The 20033-nt window shown below is 39.7% G+C and overlaps 1 protein-coding gene across 1 annotated transcript in view; it reads right to left on the bottom strand.

Moving 5' to 3' along the window:
• arhgap15 (Rho GTPase activating protein 15) overlaps positions 1–20033 on the bottom strand; it is an 820951-nt gene that overhangs the window by 585179 nt on the left and 215739 nt on the right. The window contains exon 7 of the mRNA XM_085986657.1: positions 13524–13613. Within this exon, the coding sequence (XP_085842783.1) occupies positions 13524–13613 (90 nt within the window). The remainder of the gene's footprint in view (positions 1–13523; positions 13614–20033) is intronic.

The following is a 20033-nucleotide window of genomic DNA, read 5'->3' as shown; positions in this document are numbered from 1 at the left end:
TGCTAGGTATGACTCCAGGCAGTGGAAAGTTTCCCCCCTGATTTCCATTCACTTCAGTTTTACTAGGGCTCCTTGATGCCACACTCGGTCAAATGCTGCCTTGCTGTCAAGGGCAGTCACTCTCACCTCACCTCTGGAATTCAGCTCCTTTGTCCAAGTTTGGGCCAAGGCTGTAATGAGGTTGGGAGCCGAGTGGTCTTGGTGGACCCCAAACTGGGCATCAGTGAGCAAGTTATTGGTGAGTAAGTGCCGCTTGATAGCACTGTCGATGACACCTTCCATCACTTTGCTGATGATTGAGAATAGACTGATGGGGCGGTAATTGGCCGGATTGGATTTGTCCTGCTTTTTGTGGACAGGACATACCTGGGCAGTTTTCCACATTGTCGGATAGATGCCAATGTTGTAGCTGTACTGGAATAGCTTGGCTAGAGGTGCGGCTTGTTCTGGAGCACAAGTCTTTAACACGATAGCCTGTCCCCTATTCACAGCTGCACTTGCATTTACAAAACAGAGGAAATCTCCTCCCCTTCTCCTTCTCCCTCCCAAGAATAGTAAGCACAATTTTCTCATTTTATTCTTTTGTTGGAAATATGTGGATAAGTTCCTATAAAAAGTGCAAATTTATGGGCAAGATGCATTTATGTTTATTTCCTTTGGTGGTGTTTAAACCAACTATTTTGTCCATCCATATGAATTGCATCTGATCAAACCCCAGAAGGTACCGTTTTCATAAAGTACAGGACATAATTTGAAATAAAATTCATTGAATAAACCTCATTATTGTAAGTGCATTGTGTGGCTAAATCTCCGTAGGAATAAGTAGAAGAGTTGAAAAATCAATATGACTAACTCTTAATAAGTTTCATGTGCTGGCCTCCATGAATTAGTATTAATGAGGTTTTACCTCAACACATCTCCACTATATGCAGTCCACAAGTTTGGAGGACAAGCAAATTATCAGCCCTTCGTTTTCAGCTGTTTATACAGCTCATAAGGTCTATGACTACATGATAAATCTTTGTTATCTCAAATGCAGGATTGGTAAATTCCATTCAGCAACTAACAAGGGGCTAGCTACTTTCCAATGCTGGCAAACTGAGAAATAATGAACCGCAGCACCAATCTCTTACTCCTTCAGTTTCTTGCTGCCTTTAATGATCTAAAACTTAAAATTCGCCAAGTTTATATTTAAAAAAATCATGGGTCTGAACTATTAAAAACATTTCGCAACACTGCTCACTAATGAGGAATATAACTGTCGCTACATTTGTTGTCATTTTGAAAATGCTAAAAAAAACTCTAGACACGGGTTACCTTGGCTGAAAAAGCAGCAAAAGCAAAATATTGCAGATGCTGGAAATTTGCAATAAAAACAGAAAATGCTGGAAATACGCAGGTCAGACAGCATCTGTGGAGAGAGAAACAGAGTTAACGTTTCAGGGTGATGACCTTTCGTCAAAAACTGGAAGATTTCTTCAGTTCTCATGAAAGGTCATCGACCTAAAAGGTTTCTCTCTCCACAGATGCTGCTTGAATGTCAGCACATTGTTACACTTCACAGGCAAGGGCAGTGTCTTAGCTCAGTTACCTGAAATAATAAAAGAACTAAAAAAAAATGAATATACTCTTAAAAAACATTTCAGCCACTGTATGGAACTGAAGTGGTAGTGCAGTACTTTAATTCGATACAGCCGACACATTTCAGGTTTAAAGAAGATATAACCAGTTTTCCTTCATGTGGAGCCACAGAGCTGAAACCTTAGCTCAATGACTCAGGGCTGAACTATGTTCCATTTTGGATTGAAATTGCTGCACAAATGCCATTTCTCATCCCTGAAAGGTGATTTTCAAGATGGCAGTAATGGACTATAGGAAAGAAATGAAAGGCAGTTCAGCTAAACTGGGACCAGCCTTAAAACACTCTTCATGTTTATAACTGTCCTTATCATAATTAGGTAAATGAGAAATTTCAAAAAAAATTACGAGTTGCATAACCAGAAATTTCAAAGGGGAGCCATGGAGCAGTGAATTTATACCAGTCAAAAGAAAGATCAGGATCACTTATTCATGACTTTGCCACTCGTGAGTTATCAAGGTCTTCCTCACTCATGAAATAAATTCCATATTCTAGTTTTCCACAGAGAGTCCTCCATTCATTCCACTCCTTAATGTGGCTCAAGAACAAAAGTATTACAAGCGAATATAAGTTGTGGCAACATCACAGAAATCACTTTGTGATGGAAATGTTTATGTTTTATTCATTTTCTTTTGAATTGCTAACAAAGCAACATGACCATTGTATTTTTTTTTAAAGTTTGAAATCAAAATGGAGTTTAGACAGAAAATCACAACTTAAACCAGCCATGTTCACAGTGACATGATACCTTTTATTATTTTCATTTCCTCTAAACTTTAAGTATGAGTAGACAGGATGTGTATAAAAATAGCAAATTTTTTCCAGTAACTCCTGGTATGAGTTCAAGAACAAGGTAAGGAAGGAAATGATCATTGTGAACCCATTTATTTCAAACAGTCCTGCTCTGAACTTATACTTGCAGAACCGATTAAAGCTATTCATCACATTTGGTATTTCTGGTGGGGCTAAATCTGGGATACAAACCTTTTCCATTTTTGTCCTATTTACTTTTACTCTAAGTTAAAAGCCGGGGTTAGGATGACTATCCAGAACCTTCTCTAATCTGTCCAAGGCCAAAACTTCAAACTGAGCTAAATCTCTCTTCACCTTTGAACAGCAAAATAAAACCTTCCATAAATTCTAATGGAATGAATATTGGACGGGTTCTGTAACAGGTGGGCGAACCGTTCTTCCAGATTACTACCCAAGGGGTGAAGATGGAAATTGGCCCCATGTTATCCTTGAAATGGAAAGTTTATAGAAAAAAAAAACACATTTGTAGGTAAAACACAACATGCTGGCAAATTAAACCTTGAGTGTGAGTACAGGGGTACAATTTCAATTTGATAACTTAAATAAATTAAATGTGTAACTCAAGTAGTATTTGATTGCCATCTGAACCCTAAAGCTGCATTACAGCCTCTAACTCACTACCAGATTTTTTAAAATTAATGTTAAATAGTAAAACAATTCAAGAAAATAAAACTAAATCTGGGAACATGGGGTGACTGTTTAGTTGGCAGTTGTAAGTTGAGGTAACATGAGAGAGGGCTTTGGTGTTATTGTCGACTGTGATGTAAGATCTCAAGGAACTCATTGTTCAAGGACACAATTGCAACCTGGCTTGGCAACACTTTACTGGTTTATAAATGACATAGTATCTATTATAATGCAAACTGTAGAAGCAGCAAACCATGTAGAGTTAACTCCAACATCACAGCTTTAGGACAGATTGTGTTCAGACATCCCAGTAATGTAAAGAGCACAGGACTGAACCAAACTAGCTCCCAAACAGAGGCTTTAAAGCAGAAAGGTGAAACGAGGAAAGCTTTGACACAAATTACATTAGCTATCCACATTAGATTTAAATTGGGGTTAATACATTGACTTAAAAGCTCAAAGGCTCAAATAAGTTGTGTGGATCTAAAATAGCAAGGATATTGGATAACAATCAAATTGTAAAAGTGCTTAAAAAGGAGTTAAAAAAAAATATGGAATCACCAGACAATGACATTACGTGAAAAGAATTTAAAGGGAAAGTGTTCTGGAACTCACTATCATTTGTTGTTCAACATATTAGTCTTTTACTTGATAGATTAGCACTGGACTGGATAAATTCTATAACCCCCCTGTTTTATTACATCAAGAGGTACATTTCTATAAGTGTCGCAAATAGGCAGACATATTTAGTTTATACACTTATGTTATTCTTCAAACCACAGCAAAGGGATGTAACTTCCAGGTACCCAGTGTCAGCACCAAGCATTCCCAGTGCAGGCATAGAGTAACCAGCTACCATATCAAGTTCACCTGTATTCTGTCCCAAAGAATGTGCCTTAGCTCCAAAGTGAGAAGAACAACCCTATTATATCAGAATTACATTTCTATTTCCCTAAACCAGCCACCCCTGTGGCCTATCTGCAAGAGATTGCTCATTTATGTGCCTATTATTACCAAATTAGCATCAGCTTTGTTCTGATAACATGCAATGAGGAACTAGGACCGCCCAAACCATTTGACATAGAAGAAACTGTTTCAAGTCAGAGAAAATTGGAAATATTGTCCCATTATTCTGTGTTGGATTCAATCCTAGCTCTCAGGTGAAGAACCGTATGTTAACTTGCTGCACTGCAGTACTCAGGGAATGCACCTTCGACAGTTCTGCAGTGTCACAGGTACCATCTTTTAGATGAGACATTAAACTCTTTCTTTCTTTCATCAGATGATCAGGAGAACCTAATCAGGAGAAATTACTGGCTTTGGGGTTTTGACATTACTACATGCCATATTTTCCTAAATGTCAGTATTTGTTGAAGTTAAGAAAAAATTCTCATCTTGGAAGCTTTCTTTGCATTTTCAAACAAATCCAGTATTCCTCAGACAAATGTAGTCTATTAAAATTCAAGGTTTTTTTTATTTTATGCAATTCAAAAGGAATTTATTATTTGGCTGTATAATTTTGAACTGCCATTTTAATACCATTAGTTCTGTACTCCATGTGTGAATTCTATTTGACAAGAGACTACAGTGAAAGAGGTTATTAAAACAGAACAACAGGAAACAGATGTTTCAAAAAGATTCATGTAGATTAAAGCTCAACTTAAGTTTAAATGATTCAATATCAAAGTTAGATTCAGGTTTGGATTTGTCTGCTCTTTTTAGTGAAAAGCCACCAAATAGTTTTGTTGAAAATCTGGTTGCAATTCAGTTAAAACACTGAAATGTGCTTTAGCGCAAATGTTGAAAAATAGAACATTTCAAAGTTATGTCATTTGAAGCACTACAGGTTAGATTTCCTGATATGGGTGTAGTTTATACCAGAATGGATGGAAAAATGCGTACAAAGCTCACCTGAATTGAAGTGTGGTGTTTGTATACAATTTCCATGGACAGCTCATTATGATAATTATGCACTGTTTACGGTGTAGATTTGAATATGAACAGGAACTACACGAGTGATGATCAGAGTGGAAAATTCCATGTCGTGAAATTGGAAGAGATGCAAACAATTGAAGAAAAGTAGCAGAATTTTTTTTTTTTTTTAACAGGTTTTGGAAAGGCTCGGCATTTAAATCCATTGGCAACCTTTGCCAAGGTTGAAGCGGGCGAGGTCTAAGAAGTGACAGACAAAATGTGCAGGCATGTGTTTGCAGTAAGTGACGGTGCAGCTCAAAACTCATGGCTACTGAAGTGGAGGTGATGCTGCAGGATGTGGTAACGAGGAAGGTGGCAATATTTGCCACTCCTAAGCATCATCCTCATAGATCAGGACAATAGCATGCCGCGGAGAAAGTGGAAGCAGGCTTGAGGCTGCGGCTGACTGATACAATCATGGGCTGTGGCAGCCCTATGCTGCATGGTAGCTGCAGTTCTGCATCTAGCTCTCTGATGATTAAGGCCGCGATTTTGCCGGCGTTCAGAGGGTGGGTTTGGAGGCGGGTCATAGGTTAAATTCATTTTGATTGACGGCGGGTTCCCATCCTGCCATCAACCTGCCTCCAAACAGCTTTCCCAAGTGTCGTGTCCCCAATTTGCGAATGCACCTAGCAGCTGCAAACGGATTAAAGGCAATTAGTTGTCAGCCTATTTTTGGATTTTGCCGCTTTTGGCTCGGGTTTCCTGACATCCGGACACCACGCCAGGTAAGTGTGGCGTGTTGTGAGTCTGCTGTAATGTTTCTGGATTGATGACAGCCGCAGAAGTGGTGTGAAGGATCCAATGGTGCACTGGTGTGTCTCAGAGGAAAGAAAATGTTGGGTACTGCATTTTTAATACATTTACAGATACCTTTAGCTTACAAGTTTTAAAATCCATGTCCAGTGCCACCTCATTGGGAGAACCTCGCTCACCAGCTGCCATCTATTCCAGCCTATGGAGGGAGTCATTGGAGAGCCTGGGTGCAAGAGGTCACCTTTGTGCAGTGATTACCAGTGTTTTCAGCACCTCAATGCTGTCAAACACTGAGAAATCAACTGTCAAAATAAAATTGTGTGTGGTCCCTTTAAGGAAACCAGCAGATGACGCGTCATCAAATGATGTCATTTGACCTGCTTCCTGTTAATTGCCCGGCAAGCCCGCAGGGCAGGCTTAACAAAGTCAATCACGGCAAAATCACGTCTGTGGAGATGAAGCAGCTGGGGGTGGGACTGGAAGCTGGAAACCAGCTGACCCGCACTCAACATGCCTCCATTAATAAAATCGCGGCCTAAGACTCTGTGAGGATAGCTCTTCAAGGCTGTTGCCCGATAGGTGCAACAATGCCTGTAACGTATGTTTGGTGATGCCTAGCTCAGTATGACTAATCAGGTTATGGTGCCCAGTGATCAGCCTGGCATGTCTCCTTTTATGATGTAGCACTGAAAGCATAACATACTGAGATTGAAGTGCTTCTGAAAAAAAATCTAGTATTATAGTCAATCAGGCATTCATATATCCTATTTACGCCATCCAATCTGTTGTCCCAGCTTCCTGTGGGATTAGGAGGCTCTGCATGCCAAAACAAGATACAGGAAACTCTTTATTATCCGGCACCAACGGGACCGGCGTGGTGCCGATTTATCAAAAAGTTCGGATTATAGAGAGGTATAGTTTAAAAGGTACGAGAGCTCCATACACAGCAACAATTCCAGGCTTCCCTGTTGCTTAGCAACATGTGTAGGAACTCCGGCCACAGACCAAGCATCCCTGTTGCTTAGCAACAAGTGCATGAACCCCAGTTACACAGCCACAGATCCAGGAACTGCCACTAATATGAATTAAAACTTACCTGAACCTACTCCTAAATTTTGCCGGTTAAAAGAGAGTTTCCTGTATGTGTGCCTTTGTCTGTAGATGTGGGTATGCAAGTACTGACGGGTAGGCACAGAACACCCCGTGGTACTGTCTTACCTGACTGGTGTATCCGCTATTGCTCCTCCTTCATCAGCTAATATAGTTACAGGAAGATTCCCATTGGGAAACTCATTGTGCCCACTATCAGCTAGTTGGAGAAAGAAGGCAGCCTTACAGCAAATGCCACAAGTCCAGACGAAAAGTAGAAAGACATAGAAAATAAAACAGAAAAATGGTCCAGAAATAACATTTTTAGTAACAGTTTCCCTGCTGCACTCTTTAAATAGACTTTCTGCAATCTCCTCATCACCTAGCGATCTTGGACACCCATATTCTATAAGCAAGAAAATGAGATAATGCAAATGATGTAGAAATGACAAAAAATAACAGGCATGATACCATTGTGGTATTTTCACCTAATTTGTATACATGCGCACAAAAATGGGCAGGTGCTTCCTACACTCGGTGAATATGATGGTGGAAAATGAGGAAGGTGCAATAGTGAGCAGAGATCTGGCATAATGGACCTTAGCCCCACTTCGCAATTGGGTTTACCCAATTTGCGTGCTCAAATTGGATGAACCCAATCAGAAAATCCACACTTACAGATGTTCAATCTATAAGGTACGTTGTGTAACACTAACCTTAGGCAGGGGCAGCATAGAGAAACTCTTTAGAAACTCTCTGTGGCCATGATATGAATGCTTTTTTCAGTTCAACAACTCCATATCATTTTATCATGCAATTTACTCCATTGAAATTAATGGTAAACACAGTGAAGAATGCCAAATACTCTGGGGTACTCTACATTGAAAATCTAGGACTATTTAGTTAATCTTGTTTTTCTTCAAAGTATCTCCCCTTTTCATATGAGAACATACTCTTCCTGCCTGCCATTTATCTCCAAGTCAGGTCTCACACTCTGCTAAGGCTGCTTTTGTTGAAGAGATTGATCCAAAGAGACTCCATTGCAAATGGTGTATCTTTTAAACGGCCTAAAGGCTATTCCATGGCCTGCTTAACTGAGCAACCACACTAAAGGCTGGGGAACCTGTATACTTAGCCAGTGGGATAGCAAAATACTGCAGATGTTGGAAATCCGAAATAACAACAGAAAATGCTGGAAAAACTCAGCAGGTCAGGCAACATCCGTGGAGAGAAATTTGAGTTGACGTTTCGGGTAGGACCCTTCTTCAAAACTTTTGAAGAAGGGTCCAACCCGAAACGTCAACTCAAATTTCTCTCCACGGATGTTGCCTGACCTGCTGAGTTTTTCCAGCATTTTCTGTTGTTACTTAGCCAGTGGCATGGTTTCACTGGATTAGGACACTCTGGAGTGGCTCTCAGATCAGGTCACCCCCCTTTCCCCAAATCTATGATTTTTCCCATAATTGACACCACTGTAGCAATTTTGCAGGGCACAAGAGATCTCCATGTCAGCAATAAATTGGATGCTTTAAAAGAAAATGTCACAGCAATTTCAGATAAGATGAATGTTTTCTTCTGAACAAAATGTGCTCACCTTATATTTTCCTTCCTTTTTTAGCTCTATAGTTACATTTTTGGAGCGTATTTTATGGTACTGCTTTAATTACATTCTGACAAGCGGTATTGTATTTAATGTGTGGGAATCATCGCAAATGTTGTAAGCAGAATTTTATAAAAAAGACTTTGAACATTTCTTTAATGTCACTAAATTTCTCAGCAGATCTTCAATCCGTTTGAGAAGCACTATTCCGGTTGCAAAACTGTGTCCATTTTCTTTCTGGTTCTTTTAGTTTATTCCAGGGACACCATGAATTGGAGAGATTTTCTCATTAGTGTAGAATATAAATGTGTATTTCTTAAAATCCATCACTGGAAATTCATTTTTGTTGCAGGTTGTAAGGTTACATAAAGTTTAAAGGGAAAATCTCAGCAGGTTTACGCCTGTACTCAGTGTCCCCCACCCCTCCCGTTGCCTACCCCCCATCACCTGCAGTGAATGTGGACATTAGGTACAGGGTTAGATGAAGTAGGGTCGGGGGAGGCTCATGTGACGCACAGACCAGTTGGGCTGAATGACCTGTTTCTGTGCTGCAAATTCTATGTAATTCTATGTATGGAATGATGAGTCCATGAAGACACTACATTGGTTAGGAGCTCTTTCACAGACTTCAGTGTTAAGTATTTCTGTTATATTGAAGTTTATAACAAAATCAATTGAGGAATATGCTTGTTTTCCTTGGCATCTCCTCCATTTGGAGTGACAGACTGTGCATGGAACACCCTTGAACAGGGTACAATGTAACAAGGTAACAATTGGATTTTTGCTTATTTCTGTGGATCAGGTTATATCTGTGGATCAGGTGAGGTTTAAATGCATATTCTAGTTGCCAAGATATGCACTTTGATTGTTGGGAGATGGAATGGTCCGTACTAAAAACTACTGCCCCATTCAAAACATTGTAGTCACACAAATAAGCATAATTTTATCTCCACTGCCAGCCAGTTGCAATGTTTCAGCAATAATATGACTCATCAGAATCTCAGTCATATTTATTGTTCTGGTTTAATCTGGGATTAAGCTGCTTTTCATGTTGAGACTTAATGAGATTTCTGAAATTACACCAACTAAACTATTTACCATTTCTAATTGATCTTCCTGTAACAACAAAATGTCACGTTACGCTGTTAAATTCTGGAGCTATCTGGAATCATCATCTGAGATAACAGCTTAGTTCCTCAAAAGACAATTGTCTAAGCGTGTAGCGGGAAAGCGGCAACCTTCATTCTAATCAAACTATTTAAAATAAAGAACTGATGAGAAACAAGGATGAACAATTGAGTTGAGAGCTGATAAATATTACTATTATATTTATGGATCGATGAACCCTTTATGGATTTCCGCTGCAATGTTTTGTATTTTCATGTAAATAGTTAGGGTAGAATGTGATGGGACTTCCAGCCCACTGCTGTGCAACAGCCACTGTAGTGAAGAATGTAGGGGCAGAGAAATCTGGGCTATTCCCCACCATTTAAAAAAAATGCAAAAGCTTCTTCAAAAAAAGTAAGCATTTTAAGCACTTGTCCCTATTAAGGACAGAGATCAAACAGTGTTAACTTTTCTTTCTTTACTGGCGTAATGTAATGTTTAGAGAAACAAATCTGTGTTAACAATGGTGCTGCCAGAAAACAGCGCCTGTAAAAAAAAGGTCAAGGAACTTGTGTATTTGTAATTTAATCGCCATTCTGCCTGAGTTTAGATGATCTATGCCTTCCTCTCATTTGAAGTGCAGAAAGCATAATCTTCTCACACAAATGTTCAACAAAGTATGCACCATTTCAAGATGCTTTCTGACGCCATGAAACTGAATATGTGACATTGTACAAAATGCAAAGGTTATTTGTTTTCATCGCTAAAAATATGAGCTAGATTCCATAAACCCCCTCTGTCGCTTCTGAATCCTATAGCCTCAGTGCAAAAACTTATCTGGTATTCAGCCAGCATACACATAATCAATCGACCCAAAAATAAAATGTGATCCAAGATTGATGGCCTCACTTCAGGAAAATAAAAGGACACCTTTGTCTGAATTGTTTCTCATCAAGCATGACTCCTGTCAAACAAGCAGGGAAAGCAGTGAAAAGGCAAGGAGAAGACTGTGACCCGTTTGCACAGCTTCCCCTCGGAAAGAGAATGTGCGGACGTGCACAGTCACAATAAGGATTATATTAAATTATAACAGAGAAATAATATGAAGTAAAACATAAGCAAAAATAACACATTTTTAAGCTATTTGTCATTGCAAGTGCAGGTTGCAGGTTGCACATAGAGTGTAAATATATATTGGGAATAGTATGGATGCACACTAAAGAGCGCGATAGTGGTCTGTTCAAAAATTCCCTCAGCAGAAAGCAATTTGAAATGCTGCTAATATTACAATTTGGTTCTTGTCCTTCGATCTACAATTTTTCCAAGTAGTGAAATTTAAATCTACTGTCCCAGCAGTCCTTTTCCACGCTGAAACTGAAATCAGTGGTGTGGCAATCATCCCATAGATGGATTTAAGAAAATTGACACCCTTTAGCAAAATAGCACTTGATTTTGAAGTGAAGCCTGGCTCGACAGCATCATTTGAAACATTTTGTAAATGATAGCTTTTCATAACCTTAATTTTTTTTTGTTGTTGCCGGCAGCACCACCAAGATGTGCTGCATCAGCTTGTAATGGAAAAACAAAACATTGCAACGTAAGAAAGTGCAGCACAATTTTAAATTTAAAATCTATTCTGATCACTAACTCAAAAAAAATGTCTTCACGGCTCCAGTTAAAATGTGAAAAGGTGCAGGAATTTCAGAACATTAGAAGCAAGCATCCACACACACAAAAAATGATGCATGATAAATGAATGTCAGGCCATGGCACTTTTTCTGAAGCACTTAACCCCCTGCTGTTGATTGATATTATTGTCCACCTTTAAGATGGTTTTATTTAGTCATTACATACACGGTTATGTTGATGACACTTTGGATTATTTGGGCTTATAGAGTAATCCGTTCCAATCCTCATCGCCTCAAGTTTCAGACCAAATAACAAGCATTGAACTACCATCTAACACTGAAAACATTTTAAGCATATCAGTTAGCCAGAAAACCTGTGTTATTTGAGGAAAAAAATTGTCTGTCTTCAGCAAAGCTGATGCAACCTGTTTCAATGTAAAATACACTTCTCACAGCCAGTCTTGTTAGATAATCATTGGCTGCAATCTTGGAATATGTGCGTACTTAGCCACAGGCACCAGTGCAAATAAACAATGCGGTCACCAACATTTGGACTAGGATCTTGTGTAAGCATTTTAGAAAAGTAGTTTTTATTAAACTCTTCAGACTTGAGATGGCAGAAGAGACTATCAATACGTATATATCTACAAAATGAAGTACTGAGTGGTTTTATAAATAGGCTGCATGTAAATGTGATTGAAGTTGGATGGAGAAGAAAAACTCTTTCACGTTGAGCTCCAAAGATCTCTCAAGATTTCTGAAGGATAAAGTTAATGGATAACCATGAAACAGAATTCTTGGAAAGAAATTCAAACAATGTGTAATTTAACCCTATAGAAGAGGGTAATGTGTATATGATGGAAGATAGTGACAATTGAAGAGAATTATAAACTGTGAAATAATTATACCATTACAGAGGTTTTCCTGGTGGCTTATTTTTAAGCTGTACTACTTCTCCTCCATATTTGACATCTTTGTTTGATCATGCATGTGCTATTTCAGCCAACTATATCATTTCTTTAAGACAGTGCCCTGTCAACATCTGTGCAGAGAACAGGAAAGTTAGTGTGAACCCTTTGTCAGAACGTCCTAATGAAGGGTCCACATCTGAAACTTTTGTCTGTTCCCTCGAAATGGGCAGAGGATTTTCATATGAAAACGTTAATGTGCGCCTTACTAATATCACACAGGGCAATTTCAACCCTATTGTGTTTACACAAACATTACTCAAATCCTTACTTTACAATTTTTCTTTGGTAATGATGACCTTAAATTAAGTTGTTGGCTGATTAATCAACTAGAAAACAGATTCTTATCCATGGGTAGGAATGGAAAAGAAAAAGGCAAGAGGAGGTGGGGATTTTAACATCCAGGCATCAGACTGGCGGAATGCTTGGGTCCATTTTGAGGGCTGAGCTTCATTAACATACATCCTGCAAGCTGCACGGCCCGAACAGGCATCCCGTAGTCACTTGCTGGCTCTGGACTGATGCAATATTAGACAGCCTGGAGGCCGAACTGGCTAGCAGAAAGGTAGGTCTGGTGGTGTGGGGTGGGAGGTGTGATCCTGGAGGATGAGGGGGGGGTGGGAGAGCCCGAGATGGCAGTAGCTCACGTTATTCTTGTGGATCCCGGAGGAGCACTTTAGCTCTTCCTGGCCCTACAAAAATAATTTGAATGCTTACCTTCTTGGGAGCCTCTTCCACTTCCCGGCCACGTTTTATTGAGCGGACTGGCTGTGACACACAATCCACCCAGTAGGCCATTAAATTGTTTCGGGGCCTATGTCCATCATATGGGCCCCATTTGCATGGGCTCATTAGGCTCCAGCCTGACTGAGGTGGGTGCCTTGACCACCCATGTAAACTCAGTATAGCAGCGGGTGTACAGCGAGTGGGAAACATTGTGGTAAGGCCACCGCTGCGATTTTAACTCCACCACTGCTCCGTTTCCACCCTGCAGAGGGAGTTAATATCGGCTCTTCATTGTCCTGGTAATAGCTATGGATTATACTAGCCAAGTATGAGATACCAACATGGTCTAATATTGTTAAAAAAGGCTTTCCAAGCCAGATTCTTGCTAGGGAACTGCTATGTGTACAATGCACTTGGGTTCCTGTAGACACATTTTTCCCCCCCAATGAGTTTTATTTGGTGTCTTATATTCTTCATTTTCTAAAAGTGATAGCTCTTCAGCTAAAGCTGAGGTACTAAACAGCTTGCACCCACATGAGGATTAATAGGTTGAAGTGACTGCAAAGTTAATCATGCTACCAAGAAAAATATCCTACCTGAAGCACATTCTTTCTGCTGGATTTGTCTTTTGCCCAATCAATCTGAGCACCGCACAAGTCCACATTTTCTGGCTTACAGCCTGTTTTCTGTACAGAGGCGGGAGAAAAAAAAAGATGTCATCTCCAAATCTCAAAACTGTGCAGTGAGGCCACATATTGAAAAATGTGAGGATTATTCAAAAGGGAAAAAGAACTGTTTTGACAGGTTAAATAGAAATTAGAGTTCAGTATTTAATAGCACACTCCAGTGCCAGTGGTTATATAAGATAGGGCATTTCCTGTCAAGAATTTTAATTCTAGACAGTGAAAGCAACATAATTTGTATCTGCCTCATACTGGAATGGATTTTTAAAACAAAATCATTGTTAATAACATCATAATTTAAAAACATCTGCACTTTAAACATATATACTTTTTTGGGTGATGTTTTGAGCTCTTCAAGATTATGGATGTCAATGCTGGGGATTAGAATATATTATTTACTGTTGTTACCCAGCGCCAACATCAAATACTCTCAAGTCAGTTAAAGCAGGTAGCTGCAGGGTAAAGCACCCTCTGCTCTTCCCCAGCAGTGTGTCAACTTAAAACAAGAAAGAGCACCCTCTACTGCCTCTCTCAGTTGTTTCACTTTCACCACAATTCTTCACTCTGACCTCTCTGAGTGAGACTGTCAGTTTAGTGATCGTGTGTGGGTAGTTTGCTGCCCTAGGGGCCTGCCACCACTGGTGAGAATAAACCAACTGATTTCACTTAGGGCCCTGACTGCTGAAAGAGAATGGGGATTTGCTTTTTTTTAATGCTATCATTCTGGGGTGCTAACAAATCCAGGTCCCAGACAGCTGCTTATCCACTGCGCCACTCAATCGCCCTTTCCAGGTCCCTATTCTAACCCAATGGGTTTTTCAATGTAATGTAGAGTCAGAGAAACATTCAGAATGGCGGAAAGTCTCCTAGGTCACAGTATATGCAGAATAACAAAAAACAATAACGCCATTACCTTTTCAGTGTAGAAATGATACTTAAAGGGTTAAAGAAAATTATGAAACCACTTCATAATTAAAGTGCTTTATAAATAATTTTTCTTTGTTCATAGCCCAAAAACAAACTGGTGGCAGCCAGCCATGGTGCCTGAGGTCTTTGCCAATTGTATCCTGTGTGCTAAGTCCCCAACCAATTTCTGTGGATACTGGACTCAGGAGTTCCAGAAAATCTCACACTGAACATGGAAAGCATGGCTCAATTATCCTCTACCACAGCCTGGATGCACACCATATGAGGACTCTGCTGTAGTGCATTTTAATTTGTGCCATGTGTTTTAAGTCCTCTAGCACCATCGTCTGACCTCCATCATATGTACAAGTCATTAAAAAGCAAAACTCACTAAATCTGCACTTTTTCTTCAATTGCCCGTTTCAGGAATTAATACAATAATTAATATAATCAAACTCACTTATCAACATGAATAGTTCCCTCAAAATAGTATCCAAAAGTGCACAGTGGAGAAACACATTCGTAGTCTAAAACAAGTGGGAAAACGTTTTTGGATTCACTCCATAGTGGTGCAACAATTGCATCTCACCAGTCTAGCTCTGGTCTTCTTGAAGAAACAAGATCATGAAGGTAGGTACACATACAAACAGGCTTTATTTTTCTCTTTCAAGTATAGAAAGGAAAAGCCAGCTCTAGAAAAACTGCTAAAATATACACATTACTTTGATTTCGGAAACCCAGCTCTTTTATCACGGTTCCAGATTGTTGCAGAAGAACTTCTCATCCGACATCTGATTAGTTGCTGAGTAGCAGCCACTATACAAATCACTTATCCGTTCCCCACTATCTGAGTGTGAGTCTATCTGATTTTTAGTGAAGAGTCCTATTTATCTGGAGCCTAAAGGCTGAGCAAAGGTGTAAACATATTTTGCAAAGTTAATCTTTCTGTTAAAGACTTTTTGAAGAGTGTTATTACAGGAGCATACTGGGTCCAAAACAGAATCATGACTGCAATACACTGATACAAAGGTGGTGGACCAACAGCCTATTTGGGAAGGATGGATAGTAAAGCGCTTTGGGACATCCTGAGCTTGTGAAAGGCACTATATAAATGCAAGTCTTTTCTTCTTTCTTTATTGAACGTCAGAGTCAGAGCCAAAAGCTCAAATAATGGCAGGGTTCAATCAGCCTTTCATTCTTCTGACATGAATAATAGTGAGCACCAAGTCATGGGGAGAATACAGAAAACTGGCAAATTGAACAGTGGTTGCCACATTGTTGCCACATTTCCCAGTTGTTCAGCAATAAAATGACAAACAAAACCAAAAGGCATCTCATGCCTAATAGAGATTGACCCCTGTGGGTAATCAAACTCACTCATCAACATGACTAGCTCCCTCAAAATAGTATCAAAAGGTGCACAGTGGAGAAACACATTCGTAGTCTAAAACAAGTGGGAAAACGTTTCTGGTTTCACTCCATAGTGGTGCAATGATCATAGCGAACACAATTTTTTTTTAAATGGTCCCCCTTAGCCCAGGATGCTGCAAGATGTATAATGTAAACAAGTCCCTGGTAGAAATAGGAATGACATGCCCATAAAAAAATTCCTTCAATCTTTATACCAGACACCCAGTTATGCAAAAGGATTTCAAAGTGGCAGCTTTAGATGTGGATTCCGGGAATATTGACTGTATAACCAAATATGTGGATGAAAAGCCAATCTTTAAGAACTGGGCTCTGAGCCTACTTAGCTGTCAATCCTAGCTATTGAAAAAAAGTTGAAAGAAGTATAGCAAATATGTCAGGTTACATTAATTTCTTACATAAATCCACACATACATACACACCTTGGAGTATGTAAAACATGATGGATAATGAGTCTTGTGTTCATTGCTGGTATTTAGCCCAGTTATCTACATTAGGCTAATCATAAATAATTATATCGCCTGTGACTTTAATTCATTTCAGAAGAAGCTATTATTCTCAAAGCTCTTCAGATCCAGAAACCACAGTTTCTTACATTAGTCATTTGCTTAATTTTGTAGAAAAACAAAACAGCTAACAAATGCTATTTTTGGAGCTCATAAAACATTGTTAATGGAGTTTTATTAATATATAGATACAGCTGGTCTGCATTTTAAAGTGAACATGCAGAGAGCAAAGAAATACAAAGGACTACTGGAAGAATCAATTCCTTTTACATTAGGCCATAACCAGGGTTCAAGTAAGTCAGGATCAGCTCGCCTGCCTCTTGTCCAATTGGCTACTTATTGTGCCGGCTCTTCATTTTCTGGCAAGACTGGTGGATCTCATGACATTATGAAGACTTCCTCCCACATGGTCCCATAGCAGCTTCTTACTAGTGTACCAATGTAGGTAAGTCTATCTTGAATTTTGTTGCTGTCACTGCTGAGCCATTTCACCTTGTCACCATCCCCTCCCTGCCCCCGCACCCCTCACCCCAACCGCCCAAACCTTGGCCATTGCTCCCCATCACCTTGGCCACTGCTCCCCATCACCTTGGCCACTGCTCCCCATCACCTTGGCCACTGCTCCTACAAAAGTAGAAGCGGGTTGGAGTCAGGGCTGAGCTTTGGCTGTCTACTGTGCTGTTTCTTCGAGTTGGGCTGTTCAAATTGGGTACGTCGGTTTTATTCTAAATGTGCAAAACTAGGATTGAGGAGGACTGAGTATTTCATCAATACAATGATAGATTCTACAAGCTCTGTAAACAGTGAAGCTTTTAAAACACCCAAGAGGTCGCTCCCATTGTGATAGCAGCTACCTCCAGCAAAGAGGGTATGTTAGCAGTTATAGTTGAAAAGTGGAGGGTCAAGTTATCAATGCCAATGTTTATAGACCACCTGAATATTTATGAATAGAGTAAGCTGCCTCACATGGACATGTAACAAATTAAACAAAGGCGGCAGAGAGAACTTGACTTCTGCTGTTGACTCAGCAGCTTAGTCATCTCATTTGAAATAGGAACCATCTTCTGGTGTGGATGTTTTATCAGTTTGTTATGGACAACCCTGGAATTCCAGGTTTCAACGAAATGGTGGAAAGTCCCTGAATTCCCAATTTCATCTATCTTCCCTAATTGAACAGGCTGAACGGAAAATATATGTGTAAGTTGAGGCTTAGACTGAGGGCTACGATTTGGGATGAGGGCCAGGGTTAAGGTTGGGCTTAATCTCAGGTTTAGAGTGAATGTTTTTCAGGAGTGAATTTGAAAAGGGGAGGCTCTACACTATATGGATTCAGTGTGGAAGAGCAGGGCAGGTGGGGTGGGAGGAGATCTGAAACAGGCCTGATATGTCTCACGACATCAGCCTAAAGCTGCCCCCCAGCGCTGCTGATGCCATTGTATCCCTCTCCACCAGTCTCCTTTGCCAGTGCCTATGCTGCCAGTGCTTCATCTTGCCGCCAAACCAATAGCTAACTGTACAGCTCAATGATAAAGGGATTGGATCAGTGTCGGCAAAATATTTCTGAAGTGCAGTAGCTTACACATATTCATCGTGCATTTGTAAATTCATTTTTGCATACTGGGTAATTTTGCATTGCTCACAGGAAAGAGAAAGAAAGACTTGCATTTATATAGCACCTTTCACAACCTCAGGACATCACAAAGCGCTTTACAACCAATTAAGTACTTTTGAAGTGCAGTCACTGCTGTAATGTAGGAAACACGGCGGCCAATGTGTGCACAACAAGAATCCACAAACAGCAATGAGATTATGACCAGATAACCTGTTTTAGTGATGTTGGTTGAGGGATAAATATTTATCAGGATTCCCCTGCTCTTCTGCAAAATAGTGCCTTGAGATCTTTTACGTCTACCTGAGAGGGCAGGAGGGGCCTCGGTTTAACATTACATCCGAAGGACGGCACCTCCGACAGTGGAGCACTCCATCAATACTGCACTGGAGTGTCAGCCTATACCCTGGGATAGATTTTCGTCTTCAACCCCTTGGTGGTAATCTGGCTGAGTGGATTACCTGCCCTTTGCAGAACCCATCTGATGTTCATTCCATTGATTTCATAGGGAGTGAGAGCACTTTAAAGATTTTCTATGTTGCATACAAAAATGACTCTCCCTTCTTGCGATTTGGACAACGTAAAATGACAGCACAATGCACATTAATTATGTAAAATGTTGGTAATCTGGATCTAGGTGTAAATAAACTCAAGCATGGAACAGGGACACTAATTCTAAACATAACACCTGAACAATCGCTCCACTGTACTGCTAGCAAATAATTATCCAAAAGAAGAAAACAAATTGATGTGGTTTGAAGTAAATGACATAAGCATGCTGATCTTCTTAAGGAAGAGTTAAAACACCTATCTAAATGTATGAAGTTGCAATCACTCAATCCTGAATGGTAGATACAGTTGTAAACAAGTTCTAGATAATTACCAGCCAGATATCACACATTCCGTTCATAGATTCACTAATTTACTGATTGGTTAAATTTGTTTATCAGTCCATGTTTTATGGCTTGTGGTATTTGACTATAACTCCCTCAATGTATGTAAACTAAAGCATCTATAATGGGTTAGATCCATTAAATGCAGTGCTTGGGCTTGTTTTACTGTGTTTTAGTAAACACTAGAACAGCCTAAGTGATTGAGTAAATTCCACTTATCTCATAAATTAAGGTTTACTGTCTAATTTGTTTATATGTCTCTGTTATAGCTTTCTCTTTGCTGTCACTGAAGCTTGGACTGATTAGTTAAATTATACTCAGTGTAAGGTAAACTTCATTTGAATACATATTCTAATTCTGTGTTCTGGCATTACTAACTGGAAATAATGCACCACATCATAGTACTGGTCCAGTATTGCAGTTAATTTTAATTCACATCATTTGTTTTTGACAATGTTTTAGTGATGATGACTTTTCATTGACCCTGACAGTTCCTGTTAACTTTTTCAAAATACAATGCACTTTTTGTTGTACCTTATCTGGATTCTCTTGTATTTAAAAGAAGCATTTGACCTGAGGCATGATGGCAGTGCAGCAGTAAGAGCACTTGTTTCATAATCTCAATGTCACAGGTTTGAGTTCTGTGACTGCTTAATAACCGAATCTGCCAGCCTTTCCACCCCATAAGCTACAAAGTCTGATAAGTCCAATTGCTCTGATTGTACAGTAACTCTGAGATGATGTGTGGCTGAGATCACAGTCATGTACATTCTTTCACAACGGATACAGCAGAATTTATCCATCTTGTACTTGTCAGTTTTATTGGTTACAGACTTGGAACACGTCAAGTTTGTTACTTACTTTAAAAAAAATTCCCGATAAACTACCCTGCTCTAAATTCCAATTTGTAGCGATTATATTGGTTTCAGTGGTTTAAACTGGCCTTTCTTTACTGGTGCCCACTGGAATTTCAGCAAAATGTTAATTCAAACAAGTCAGCCAGGCTCATTCATGATCAAATTTGTCACCAGATTACAAAATGGAGGCTCGCTGTGAGCGTGGTCCCATTATATTTGAGGAG

Source organism: Somniosus microcephalus, chromosome 4, assembly GCF_052327205.1.
Source record: "Somniosus microcephalus isolate GS21.2 chromosome 4, FLI_Smic_1.0, whole genome shotgun sequence".
In the NCBI taxonomy this organism is placed as follows: Eukaryota; Metazoa; Chordata; class Chondrichthyes; order Squaliformes; family Somniosidae; genus Somniosus; species Somniosus microcephalus.
Note: the sequence above shows the minus strand (reverse complement) of the source record. Positions and strands in the feature narration are given on the sequence as shown.